At 39.2% G+C, this 14,143-nt stretch overlaps 1 protein-coding gene across 2 annotated transcripts in view; it reads right to left on the bottom strand.

Annotated features, from left to right (window-relative positions):
• The window catches only part of TPP2 (tripeptidyl peptidase 2), a 52,630-nt gene extending 38,787 nt beyond the window's left edge, over positions 1–13,843 (bottom strand). Inside the window, exons 1-9 of one of the 2 annotated variants that reach the window (XM_056487497.1) lie at positions 13,575–13,843; positions 7,616–7,744; positions 5,795–5,890; positions 5,281–5,385; positions 4,488–4,612; positions 3,626–3,789; positions 2,257–2,411; positions 1,188–1,264; positions 520–647 (exon numbers count right to left, since the gene is read on the bottom strand). In XM_056487497.1, coding sequence (XP_056343472.1) covers positions 520–647; positions 1,188–1,264; positions 2,257–2,411; positions 3,626–3,789; positions 4,488–4,612; positions 5,281–5,385; positions 5,795–5,890; positions 7,616–7,744; positions 13,575–13,802 — 1,207 coding nt within the window. In that variant the 5' untranslated portion in view covers positions 13,803–13,843. The remainder of the gene's footprint in view (positions 1–519; positions 648–1,187; positions 1,265–2,256; positions 2,412–3,625; positions 3,790–4,487; positions 4,613–5,280; positions 5,386–5,794; positions 5,891–7,615; positions 7,745–13,574) is intronic. The other variant, XM_056487494.1, reaches the window with a different exon arrangement.
• Positions 13,844–14,143: the final 300 nt, after the last annotated feature.

Below are 14,143 nucleotides of genomic sequence, written 5' to 3'. Positions count from 1 at the left end.
ATTAAAAACATCTGTTTCACTAAAAATAAAAATGATAGTATCTGATAAAGACAGATGATCCAAAACTGTAGTTCTGACAATTCAAAATGCACTGCAATACTCTGAAGAAGACTATCAGAATCCAACAAAGAATCATATTTTCATAAGTTGCATTTACCAGCAGCTATTGGTTGGAGCAAAGTAGTGTGCTTAGACAGTTACAGTTACAAACGTAATCCTGAAATATTCAAATAAGTCACACCAAAGATTTCTTTTGCAAATTTTATACAAAGCTACATTAAATCAAGATCATTTGCCTCCTACCTCTTTTCTACATAAGTAAGGTCTTGAATAGTAAGAAGATAACAATCTAAATTTGTACACCTAAGCATAGAGCAAGTGCCTCTTTCAGAATTAACCTTGTAGCCCAGCAGGCAATTTTTTAGATTTAGTTCAGCAATCAAACATGTAACAAAAATACAAAGTTTGAAAAGACAGGAGCTGAATACTGTCAAATTTTTTTCTAACTGAATTATTTACCTATTACACTAGATGTAGTTCCACCAGGACATCCAACTGTAGAAAGGCAAGGACCATTATTTCCAGCACTTGAAACATAGATTACATTGTGTTTCCACACTGCTTCATTAATCACTTCACAAATTCTCCTGAAGTAAGAGAAAGAAATGAATCATTTACTCAACAATATTGCTTTGTTCCACAGGACAAAGCTCCCATTTCTAGTACAGCCTCTGACCATTGACCAAACAGGGAATATTATGCAGCCTGCTTCCCACACCTAACAGAGGCGGTTCCAGCACAGAAGCTGACCACAAAAATATCTTCTGCTTTCAAAAATAAGCGACAACGATGTAGCGATCGTAGGTCTTCAAAAAATACCCCACACATCATGTGCTGTTGCAACTATAAATATTCTTTATTATGCTAAAATAGTATTTGTATATGTATTTTAAATCTATTATATATAACACATATTATATATTAGCGTACATATTATAAATTAAAAGCTTTTTAAATGGGTTTACTTCTTTCAAAGCTAGTTTAAAATTTATACTGCACAGTTTCTAACATATGAATCATATGAGCCTGGACAATTCACTCTTAGCCGTTAGTTGACTTACAGAAAGCTCAACAAATACAATTCTACTTCTGTGAAATTAAAATACCTTAACCACAGTACTACTCACCCAGAATTTGGCCAGTGTGTTGCTTCTCCATAGCTGTAGTTGACAAGATCACATTTGTATTTTATTGTTTCTATCATCTGATAAAGTAAAAATGGAAGTCAAAATATGTGCTACTCAAAGAATGCAACTTCAGAAATGATAGAAAATATCTGCTTAAACTGATTTCCCACGTATCTAAGAAAGACAGATAAATCTCTTGAATCTAGAAAATAATTAACTGCAGCCAGTCAAGTGCTATTTTCCCAAAGAACAAAGAAAATTGAAAAAACTATTCCCTGAAAATCCTTATTCATGTTTCCAGCTATAAATTAAGACATTACCCTAAGAGAAAACTGCAGACAGCATCAGTGTGGTCCAATAACATAAAATTCTCCCTTCCTATGCAGTTTGAACTCCAAAAAGTTGCAAAAAAATTACTATTCGTGTTGCTACATCAAAATATTCTATGGACCACAAATATAGCCTTCTATTTTCAGATCCTTTCTTGTGTAAAATTTTTCCTTATCAACTCACTATACAGAAAAGCTCTTAGGTCTTTCATCATTAAAAGGAATTATATTTTTCCTCACTCTTAAGAAGAAGAGTTAACACAAATACAGCAACATAGGTAGATACTCGTCTGTATTTTAGATTTCTATGTCTTCTATAGTTATCTGAGTAACTATAAAAGATACACTGACAACACAAAGAACTTTAGGCAAACATGCAAGTAACTCTTCTCATGCATCAAGCTAGTCACACACTGCAAGTCCATTAGCCTGGAGAAACTCTAAGTGCTCTATGCAACAAAATCTTATTTTATTTTAAAACACTAGTCTTACAATCTGCTTTAAAATACATTCTAGTGGCTTTTAGGGATTTTGCCTGTGTTATTTTTGCTTGAGGGCTTTCTGTTTTGTTGTGGGTTTTTTTGGGGGTGGCTTGGTTGTTTTTTTAACTTATAGTATTTTTAGAAATACTGCAGAACCATAAAAACAAAGCCTATCAGCAAGTAGGGGATGAAGTTTCACAATATTCTACACTTAAGTCACATTGCTGAGCTTAATCATTTATTCAGTTAAATACCCACAGCTCTTATTAGACCAGTGCCAGTTTCCATTGTACTTAGTCTCGTATCACCAATCTTGATTGCAAGAATCTGAGCTCCAGGAGCCACACCATTTCTTTCTGGTTCCTCTGGAAAGTATCCAGCTGCAATACTAGCCACATGTGTTCCATGTGCTCCTGTGCAAATGAAAAGCATGTATTTTTAGTGGACCTCATTTTTAAGAATTTGATATGCTACAGCTCAATAATTTTCACTTATTGAGATGTAAGCACATAAATCCAGTCACTGGCCAGTCACCAGTGCTGCTGATACCAAAAGGAGACAGTGTTCACCAGGACTCAGCAGTGGAGCCAGCCCTGTTTAATATTTTTTTGATGATCTGGACAAGGGGATTGAGAGCATCCTCAGTCACTGCAGACAACAACAGGCTGGACAGGAGTGCTGATCAGCTGGAGGATAGGAAGGCTCTACAAAGGGACCTGGACAGGCTGGATCAATAAGCTGAGGCCAACTGTATGAGGTTCAACAAAGCAAACAGCTTCTTAAGGAGAGAAAGGAGGCAGCAGGAAGAGAGGGACAAAGCATTAACTTAATTCCACTAACAAAAGTTACTTCGAAGGCTCAACGCTTCCTACTCAAAGTTATGAACATTACACCTGAGACAATTCAGGTAGCAGGGATTAAGAATAAAAAAAAAGATCTGCACAGAAACATAGAAAGGAATATCTCAAAAAAGCTACCATCTATTTATAAACCTAAACTGCTTATGTAACTCTACTAAGATGGAATAGTTTCATGAGTAATTAAGAGCATTTTCAAAGCAAATGCATCCATACCATCCCAACCATTCTGTTTGCTTCCAAAACAAACCATGATTATTTAAAGAATACTCTGAAACAGGTTCGAAGTGGTTGGAGCTGGACACCTGGCATTAACAAAAAAAGTTTGTATAAACCTAAATTAAAATATCCATTTTGTTAATGGATATTATATTTAAGATTCTGAAGTATATGAGTACAAAAGAAAGCAATTAAAAAAATCAATCAATTTATATTTAACAAACAAAACAAAAATTTTTTGAAAGAGGATTCTCTTTAGGCTTTAAGATGCAGGAACATCTTAAAGAGGACCTAAGTATGTATTTCTATGCATACATGCTTATGCACATAAAGTTGACAATATTTCATACAAAAATGTAAGCAAGTTTGGTAATGAGCTGTCATTATAGATTTCAGGAAAATGATCTTAAAATCTATAATAACAACTACTGTACTTTGACAGCTGCCTCAAGCCATCCCAAGTATCAGCAACAGGACCCAACACAAATTGCTGCTTCTTATGATACAAAAATGTTAGCAAGCAAAAAGTTAATAAGATTACTCTCATTTACCTCCACTTGTCACAATGGAAAGGAGGTTTCCATCATCATATATATTGACAGAGTAATTCAACATCTCAGATGTTCCAAAAGATCCATATTCCTGAGCCTCTTTGTAGGTTCTCAGCACTGTACAGTTAGCTAAGTCACCACTCTCACTTGTATCTATGCAGGCTCTGTTGACAAAAACAAAAAGGCAATGTCCCAGTTGCTGTATACTTTTGGTTACCTACTTTTCAGCTGAGCATAGCACAAAGACTTCAAGAACTTTGGTTTTAAGTTTATGGTATCTTTAAATAGTTCTCTAAGCAGCTACTTTAAAACTTGGTTGTTTATACTTAGGATTCAGAAACTAGGACGTTTTCTAAATAAATGGATTTTCAAACACTAGTAAATTCATAAAAATCTGTATTTGAAAAATAAGAGTATGAAAATTCATATAAGTTCAAGGAAGAAATTTTACTAAAGATAGATGTTCAGTGCTGGTACACAAATATTTGAAGTTTTACTGTTTTGTATGACGCACATTATCAGACAAGGAATGTGCCACGTTACATCCTGATGTCTGTGCACAGACACTTGGTTTTTTTTTCGTATCACCAGTGGATAGTCAAAACAGTTTTATCCTGCTTCAGAAGAAAAATCCCACAAGCTTACATCATATCACACTGTCTTCAATAAGACTTTATTCTACTCCATCTTCATTTGGGACCAGAATTTTGTCATGAAACTCAACTGATACAGCAGGACTATTTTAAAGAGAAAAATACTTAAACCTCGATAAAGAGGACAGATATAAAAGGTAACAAGTCTTCGATGCAAGCTACTGTTTTATGTAAAAAACAAGACATTTTAGACAAGTTTAGTCATTTACCTCCAGGTCTCACCATCATACCACACTACACAATCATATACTGGGCCAGGATCACTATATTTTTTCTCAAAAGAATTCAACAACTCCACTTGATTTTGAAGTTCCTCCTTTATTAGCTTATTTACCTAATAAGGTGAACAAAATTCAGTTAGACTATTTCCAAAATTATTACAAGAAAGGTAATCCTACATTCTTTTCTAGTGCTATACATTTTTCCATTATTTTCTCAGGAATGTTAAGACTATTCTAGGAGTCACAAACATCTAAAAGTTCTAGAAGTTCAAAGGCTTTCAACAGTGCACTATATATTTTTGGTCTATTATGTACAACCACTTCTAATTTCTGTAAATGTAACATTTAAAGCTATTATTTTCTTGAAGACTGTTAAATGATAAAGTAGCATCTGAGGCACTTCTGGTACTTCATTGAAATAGTACACAGTTTACAAAAGAAAGAATATGTTTAGAAAATTCCAACTTTGAACACAGCAAGAATGGTGACCTCAAAAAAATAGCACATAAATTAAAAATAAAACTTAGTGAAAATATCCAATAAATTTTTTGAAGTAATACCATTTTCACATTTGACATCAACTCCCAAAAGTGATCAACACTAAGCAAACCAAACAACTACACATACAAAGGCTTCTAAAATTAATCAGAAGATACACTGGTAAGTTATCTTCCAAAATATCCACAAGTACCTTCACTCATCTAATGAAACATTTTAATCCTGTCAACCAGTAACAAATTGTTGCAAAGAACAAGTTCATAAATTTAGACTTAATACAAACCTGTGAGGGAGAGCTATGAGCAGCATCAAATTCTTCTTGTTTCCTACAGGCCTCTGCTAGAGCCAGCCTGTGAACAGGATCCCAGAGCTTTTCCTTGCGCTCTTTCTGTAAAATAAAACAAAGGATCCTCAATATATTAAGAAATATATCTCAAAGTATGAAGTCTATAAAGATAATTTGAAAATTCTGATTTGAGACAATGGCTAAAAAACTTCCATATAATAGTATAAATAAGCATAAATTGCCAAACAATTAAAAAAAGGAGTATCAGCAATTTCTCTACTTTTCGCCTCAACAGACCACTGTGAGGAGGGGCACTAAGCCACCTTCTGCTGCTCTGAAAAAAAATCACAGAAGAAATGGATCATGTAAATAATGAAAATCAGAGAGAATTGCGCTCAAGTGCTGGTCTAAGCATGTTACCAAATCACATGCTGTGGTGTTTTAACAAAATTAAGAAACAGAACTGTAAAATATAACTATATACCAGAAAGAAAAGAAAATTCCTCCTTACCTGAATCCTCTCCTTAAGAGCTTTAGGATAGATATCATAACCATTTTTTATGCCAATGTGATATTTGCCTGAAGGATTTACCCAGTTTGCTGGAATCTACAGAAAAGCATATTTAGAAATAGGTTAACTAATGGCATTTAAAAAAACTCCACAAACAAAAAAGCCCAACAATATGTAAGAGGGCTTAGCAGAACAAACTTGCAAATACTGCCAATTTAATTCTGTGTCTCCATAACAATAACTAGTACTGCACTGCTCCAACAACATGACATGGCATTTTCAATCCAGCTCCCACAAAAAACAGTATCAGTTCATATGATACTGCCATTGAACATCTTTAGGCATTAGTTGCTTTGACAGTCTACTTTTAAGATATAAAACCCCAGCTTTACTGAATTTTCTGGGCAGAGGTCTAGGGAAATAACAGTACTACAAATGAAACTTAACATGAGCAAGTATGGTTGGAAGCCATGACAAACATCTGAATATCCCATTTCACAGCTTGATGCAATTTACACTCACTGTATCAGGACACACTTATCCTAGTAAAAGAGCAACAGATTCAGCCTTACAATCATCTTCTGTGCAAAATTAAGAACAAAGCTGACAGCATGGAGGGATCCAAAGATGTGATGCTCCCACATCACCCCCATCAATCCAATCAGGAAACCAAGAACATGTTAGCAACATCAGTTCAGTGTATCCAAGACCTCTACTAAATTTCACGTCCCTTCTGAAAACCCTACACCATTTCTGTTCTATGCATAGTGGGAATTCAGTGAGTCTATAACTAGGCCCTCAAAGATTTTTCAATCTCTAATTCTGTTCACCATGAGCTTAACACAATTCCTGTTGTAGTGTATGCAAATGTGGAAAGTACTAGCACCCTTAAAGACACAACTGTATCTGATATTTTTAAAGCACAACTCCAAAGCTATTTCCAGCCAATTTCCAAAGCTACATCAGATACTGTTTTGAACAAATAAGTAGATGATTATCAAGCCCCACAAAAAGCCGTGTGCACACTCCTATTCAGCTACAGGTAATATCAGAAATTAAGACACATAAAAAATGTAATAAAAACTAAGCAATTTGCATGAGGATGAGCAAATGCAGCATTAGGTTTGGGTAAGATCTGGTTTGCTGGTTTTGGTTGGGCTAGGGTTTATTTTCTTCACAGCAGCTGATATGGGGCTGTTTTGGATTTATGCTGAACACTCTTAACTCAGGGATGTTTTAGATGTTGCTGGGCAGCTCTTGCACAGAGTCAAGGCTTTTTCTTTCACCCATCCCAAACAGTGAGCAGGCTGAAGATGCACAAGGATTTGGGAGGGGACATAGCTGGGACAACTGATCCCAGCTGACCACAGGGATATTTCTTACCATATGGCATCATGGTCAGCATATAAAGCTGGGGAAAGAAGGAAGAAGTGGGGGTGGTTCAGAGTATGGCATTTATATTCAAGTCACCATTTGTGTGGAGCCCAGCTTTCTGAGATGGCTGAACACCTGCTTGCCCATGGGAAGTGGTGAACAGATCCCTTGCTTTCCTTTGCTTGCGTGCAAGGCTTTTATTTTAGTTATTAAACTGTCTTTATCGCAATGTACAAGTTTTCTCAATTTCCCTCTTCTGATTCTCTTCTCCCCATATTGCCAGGGGAAGGATGACTGAAAAGCTCTATGGTGCTTAGATGCCAGCTGGGTTTAAACCACATCATGTGGTTAAAAGGAAGTAAGTACTGTAAAAACCAAAACAGATGCTAAATTTGCTGTTAATCAAAGATGATGTCTAGTGGTGTCTCTGTGCCACCAAATACTCACCTTTAAAGTTCTTCCAGAAAGACCAGTAATTTCTCCATCTTTAGGTTCTGCAATGGTACATGTAGTTACATCACCACTGCCCGTAGTATCAATTATATCAATTATCTTCGGCTTCCCATCAGTTGTAATCTGAAAATATGAGCATAGAAAAACTGAGAATGTACTTGATTACCCTACAGCACACAAACCAGGAAAGTTTTGTTGTTAAAAATGTCAACTAGCTTTCTCAGACACCCAGCCTTTAACTGAAGGACATAAAACCAATTTGAACTCGAGATAAACTTTCAAAGACCAATATGTTCATCTTTTAGTACAAATCCCCTTACTTCTAATAAGGATTTAGAGGAGAAACAAGTAAAAACACTTTGTCAACAAAGCCTCAATTTAAAACCAAACCTAAACTTGCAAAAAACATATTTGCAAGAACTACTATTTATTTTCATATTATTTGCTGTGTTGCTTGTGACCCCTCATTCTGGACAAATTTTATAGCAATGAGTGCACAAGTAAGAAAATGAAAGGTGCTGAAGTACAAGCTCTCACAAGCTGGAGTCTTTTAACTGAGCTTAAAAGCAACACAAGTTACTATTACTTATTTTTCCTGTTTCAAAGATTCTACTTTGTGTTTTAATCCATTTGAACTGTTAGTAGCTATGGCTACATACACCTAATACTTCAAGGAGTCCAGAAAGACCTCTATAGAAGCCTCCCAGGACCTAAAGAGGGCCTATAAAAAACTTGGAAGCAACTTTTTATACGGCAAAGGCTGTGATGGGACAAGAAATAATGGCTTTAAACTAAAGGAGACTATCAGACTAGCCACAAGGAAGAAATTTCTCCCTGTGAGAACTGTGGAACACTAGAACAGGCTGCCCAGAGAGGTGGTGGATGACACATCCTTGGAAACACTCAAGGTCAGCTCGGATGGGGTTCTGAGCAATCTGATCTGGTTGAAGATGTCCCTGCTCCTTGCAGGAACTAGATGGCCTTTCAAGGTCCCTTCCAACCCAAACCATTCTACGATTCTATGAATTGCTCATATATATATATATATATATTTTTTTATTTACAGTTCTATATCGAAGACTGATTAAAAAAAAATAAATCAATCAGCTTCCTAGTATCTCCTATACATTAACTACACTTAAAAAGCTCATATTCAGAAAAGCATTTGTTGTTTTCTACCATTTAAATATACGGTATTGGTGCCATTATTCTCTATCAATAATTTTGATGCTAGATATATTATATGAAAGGTTGTTTTATTCTAATAATGCTCTGGAATTGTGAATTCAGCTACTGGAAGCTACCAACATATTCAAACTGTTTCATAGAAGTCACTCTGATGCTGCCAAAAGGTCAAGAGTCAGGTCTTATCACATCTCAGCAAACAAGGATAGATATTTCCATGGTCTCAATTTCTCATGGCTTAGAAAAACCAAACAACAAACAAAAACCCAACCAAAACCCATACAACCCAAAAAACAACCTCCCAAAAACTCAACAACAAAAAAACCAACCCAGTAACAAGCAACAAGCAACACCTCCTATGAAAACAGGTTTAAACAGCTTAAAAAAATAAAAAGAATCCACCCCAAATATTCCAAACCCATACCAACCACAAAAACAGCATCAATTTCATTTTCCCAGAAAGTAACAAATACTGCTTTTAAATAAGCTTGCTAGGGAAGAACTTTCATGACAGAAACCAACACTCTACTCTGTTCATAGAAATTCAAGTTCACTGAAGAAAATCTTCAGAGCATCTTAACCTGGTAAAACATTGACTGAATGACAGTTACGCAGTAGTGAAAATTTACCTGGGGAACAGTGTGTAGGCACTAAACCATATACTTTTCAAGCATTGTAATTAATGTCTTCAATGTTGGCCACAATTTACACAAAAGTTAAGAGCTGCTCCAGTACTAAAGCGACTACAAGTCAAACCTGAGATTAGCAGCACTGGACATTTTTCAATACGCTTCTACTCAAAGTCAACTATCCCGTGAGTAAAGTACAAGAAAACAAGAATGAAAATGTAATCCAAGGTGACTTGTTTGAAGAAGGCAAGTTCCACAGCAACAGGTGGCCAGAACACAGATTTATGCTGCAGCAAGCTTGGGTAGTTTAAGAAGTTGTTTCCTAGCCCAAAAGACGAGGTGCAACTCCTACACTCTATGGCACTTTGCCTCCTAGCTGAAACCTAGCAGGCCCACACATGCACCTGAGTTTGTACAGTCAGAACCAACAAATCAGAGTCTTTCAGTCAGACACAAGAAACTCAGAGTTTCAGCTGGTCTAAGGTTCAATTCCTAACAGCAGCAATCCAGACAGGTTCACGGTAATTTAGTGCAAGTAACCGATACGGCGGCTCCTGCTGCCACGATCTGCTCTTCGGCATGTTGCCCACCAGCAGCAATGCCAGAGTGAAAGTCAAGAGTTCAGCTCAGTTTTCTTCTGCAAATCTTGCAATTCTGAGTTTAAAATTATAACAAAAAATAATCAAGTGACCTTGGCCAATTCCCTTATATGAACAGAAGAGTCCTGAAGTAATGAAATCATTACAGACAGAAGATACATTTTATACCTTTTGCATTAAAATAAGTAAAAAGAATTTATATACAATTAAAAAGATTTTATACTGTGTTTAGGAAAAAAAAAAATCCCAATCTGGCCTTAAAAATTATGGCTTCCCTATTGGCATTTGAAAAATGAATTAGTAGTTTAAAACTACTAATAAGCTGCTGTTTATATATTTCTGCTTGAAGTCTGAAAATCCTACTTACATGCCAGTTCTGACTTTGTAAAGCAGATAAATTAGTAAACTGAGAACACTAAAATTAAACTATGTGCATAATACTGGTAAGTGATTGTCTATAACAGGAGTAGAGGAGCACCAGTATCTACGACAATCACAACAGAAAAGGGAAAGCCAGATATATCTGAGCATGTTTTTGCCAGCCCATACAATCACTGACTCCAACTGACAGCGACTGCAGTCACAAGAGATGAACAAGATCTTCAGCACTTTGGTCACGGGACAGCTGATCATCATCATCACAAATAAAATATTTCCAAGCATTTTTTTAAACTGAGTGCTGAAAAGCAAGTAAAACCAAACTAGCTGCTACTGCTAAAAAGCTGTCACATAAAAGTAGTTAGTAAATAATAATTTCAAATGCCACTTCACAAAATAAATAAATTTGCAAGAAGCAGAATGAACTGACTTATCTATTATGAAACATAAGAAGCCACAATAGGAACAGAGAAAGGACAGGGTGGGGCTGAGCCAAGACTGTACATATACAATCACAACACTCCATTAAACGCACCTAAAATTTCATCAGTCACTGTGCCTTAATGAGGAATAACAAACCATGACTTGGCAGACAGTTGGAAATACATTCTACCAGCAGGACAGATGGGAAAAAAATCACATGAAAGAAGCAGACAAACTAAACTTGGTGTCAACTGGTGGAAAAGCAATGGAAGGGAGGTGAAAGGAATTCCATAGAGGGCACTGGTTACAAAAGATTCATAAAGAAAAGGAAAGCAAGTACAAGCTAGATTAACATTTTATATGTCAAAGAAAGTCAACCAACAGGCAACAGATCTAAGAAGGTTTGTTAAGCTTAACTACTATTCTATAGCAGCAAGCATCCAGGAAAGAACAGAAACATAATGATATTTCCCTGTTAAACTCTGTCCCCAAATCTTTCTGTCCCTGGAAAAGGGAACAAACAGTGCTATCGATGTTTACAAACCAAGTCATAGAATCAACAAGCAAAAGAACCCTACCCAGGAATGAAACACTAGGGAGCAGCAAAGAAACTAACCATCTTGTTTTTACTAAGAACTCCACTATATTCAAAACAAAGTAGCTCATTCTAGCCTGTAATAATCGTCATTAACCAGAACTCAAAGTCGCAATACCTATTAATTTTGCTATAGATAATGTCTCCTCTTCCCTCTAAGCAACTGATTCAACTCTTAGAGATCCAACTCTATGCCAGGCCAGGGACTGACAAGAAGACTGACAGTAAGAAAAAGCAGCAGCAGCAAAGACAGGGATGTAAAAAAAAAAAACATTTACAAAAATTGCCCCAAGGTTAGAAATTATTTCTTGCAGTACAGCTATGCTGTGTCACTGCCTGCGCACAGGACACTGATTCATTGCATTGAGGCAAAATGTAAACTGGCAAATACTCCAGAGAGTGAGGACATTCTCTTGCAGAAGAAACATCTACAAAGCTATTCTAGGCTGGGTGCTGCCTATGCCTCCTTTATAACTCCCTGTGCACTAAGTCTCCTCAGGCTGTAGGTTCAGCAAGCCCCTTAAGCCAGGCATTGCCTTGAGTGGGCAGTGCGGAAAGAACACACAACTTCTTTACAGGTTTTTCTAATAACACTGCAAATCTACTCTTATCCACTCTCACCCACTGCAACATGAATTCCACATCCTGCCCTCCAAATCTTTTACTTCTTTTACAAATCTCTTACTGCACTACCTGAAATTTTATCCTGTGCGTAAAGAATGTAAGTTGGAGAAAACTGGTATGGTCAACACAGAGATCATGATGCTTCATAAATACCACATATGAGCCTTGGCTTACCTATATCAGAACAATGCTTCCCACTACTGCCAATAAATTCATATTGGGGTTTTGTTGTTCTTGTTGACCACTACTCATTCATAATCTCTAGAAGCTTAGAGGTTTTTGCTTTTATGTGTGAAACTTCAGAACCATGCACTTCATCCCATTTATATTCACATCATCTTAATCTTCTTCCACTACTTTCTGTTGAGACCATGGTATTAACACGCTTTGCTTTTGGCTAGCTTTTGTTAAGCTTTCCAATTACTCTTCCACTTACCCACAACTTCTTGCCAAAAGCACCATCTTCATTTCGGCTTAAATCAATCAAAGTTACAGCTGTCCACTCCTTCCTTCCACCCAACTTGTCCTCCTACCTCATCCTCTAGTTTACCGAATCCCATAAGGAGTAATTTCAGAACACGGAACTAACACATCTGCCACAGTCAGGTCCCTGAATGAGGTCACTTAAGAGTTAATTCCACACCAAAGAAAGGGCAGAAACCAACACAAGCCCTGCTTAGTCAAAACAAAACAAAGGATTCAGCGTCCAAGTGAACTGTATACAACTCCGAATCATTCTTCCAAGCACTCTTTTGCCATCATTCAGAGGAAACACGTTGCCAAGAAATCAAAGGCAGCAGTGACACAAAAGGCCACACTTACAAGATAAAGAAATATTATGAGACAAGGGTTAAAAGAAATAAGTGCTGAGAAACGCCAAACTGACATCACACACAGAAATTTACAAATCCGACAGGAAACACAAAGTTGGCAGATTAAAAAAATAAAGCTGGCAGAATCGAATTTGAGACAGACCATAACTGCAACAAAACGCACGAGAAATAAAAAGAGAAAGACGGGTATGCAAACTGTGCCAGAAATACACTTTTCATGTGAAAGACCTAGGCGGCTGTGTATGTAGCCTCGAGCTACCTACTGCCGAAGTAACGCAAAGGTTCAACAAAAACACAAAGCGTTCTTTTATAATGAGCTCTCCGTCAGAGAAGGCAGCCCCAGAGATTTAAGTGCCACAACACGCCTGTGGAGGCTTAGGCGGAGGATCCCCACGGCAGCAGCCGGAGTGACCGGCGCGGAGCCCCTGGCCCGGCACCTCCCGCCCTCCCCACCCGAGCCCCGCTCACGCGTGCTGGGCGGGAACCGCGAGCGAACACACAGCCACGAGTCCCGCGGCAGGGACAGTCCCCGGGACAGCGCTCCGGGGCCTCCCCTGCTCGGGCCGCCCGAGTGCCACGGCCGCCCCCGAACTCGTCCCCGTCCTCCCGGCGCGGCTCGGGCGGGACCTGGCAGCTCCTCGCGGGCCGCGGCCGTGACCCAGGGCCGCCGCCGCCGCCCCGCTCTACCTGCATGCCCGGCGCCCCGGGGTCCACGCCGGTGTCCAGCACGGCCAGCAGCACCCCCCGCCCGTCGAAGTCGGGGAAGCGGGCGAGGAAGGCGGCGGCGCCGGTCTCCTTCTTGGGCAAGAGCCCGTGGAACGGGAACGGCTCCTCGGCGGCGGCCGCCATAGCGCGAGACCGGGGCGCGGGGCTGGCGGGGGACAGGCGGCGAGAGGCCACGGCAGGACGGCGCATGCGCGGTGCGGGCCCGCGGGAACGCGCACCCCCTCGCGGCCCGCGGCGCGAGCGGCACGGGAGCTGAGCTGACCAATAGGGCGGCGCGGCGGGCGGGGCCGGCCGTGGCACAGCCAATCACGGGAGGGCGGTGTTCCACGCGCCGCGGCCGTGGCGGCCACGTACGGCGGCGGCGGGAGCCGAGGGCACCTTCCAGCGGGGCCGCGCCCGCCCCGCCTCAGGGCTCCGGCCGGTCCGGGCTGCCGCCCCGGGCCCTGCCCGCGGCACCGCGGCGTCCTCCGAATCGGGAACGGAGTCACGGCATCACTTAGGTTGGAAAAGACCGGCTGAGATGATCAAGT

Source organism: Oenanthe melanoleuca, chromosome 1 (genome assembly GCF_029582105.1).
Source record: "Oenanthe melanoleuca isolate GR-GAL-2019-014 chromosome 1, OMel1.0, whole genome shotgun sequence".
Classification (NCBI taxonomy): domain Eukaryota; kingdom Metazoa; phylum Chordata; class Aves; order Passeriformes; family Muscicapidae; genus Oenanthe; species Oenanthe melanoleuca.
This window is presented reverse-complemented; position numbering and strand designations above follow the sequence as displayed.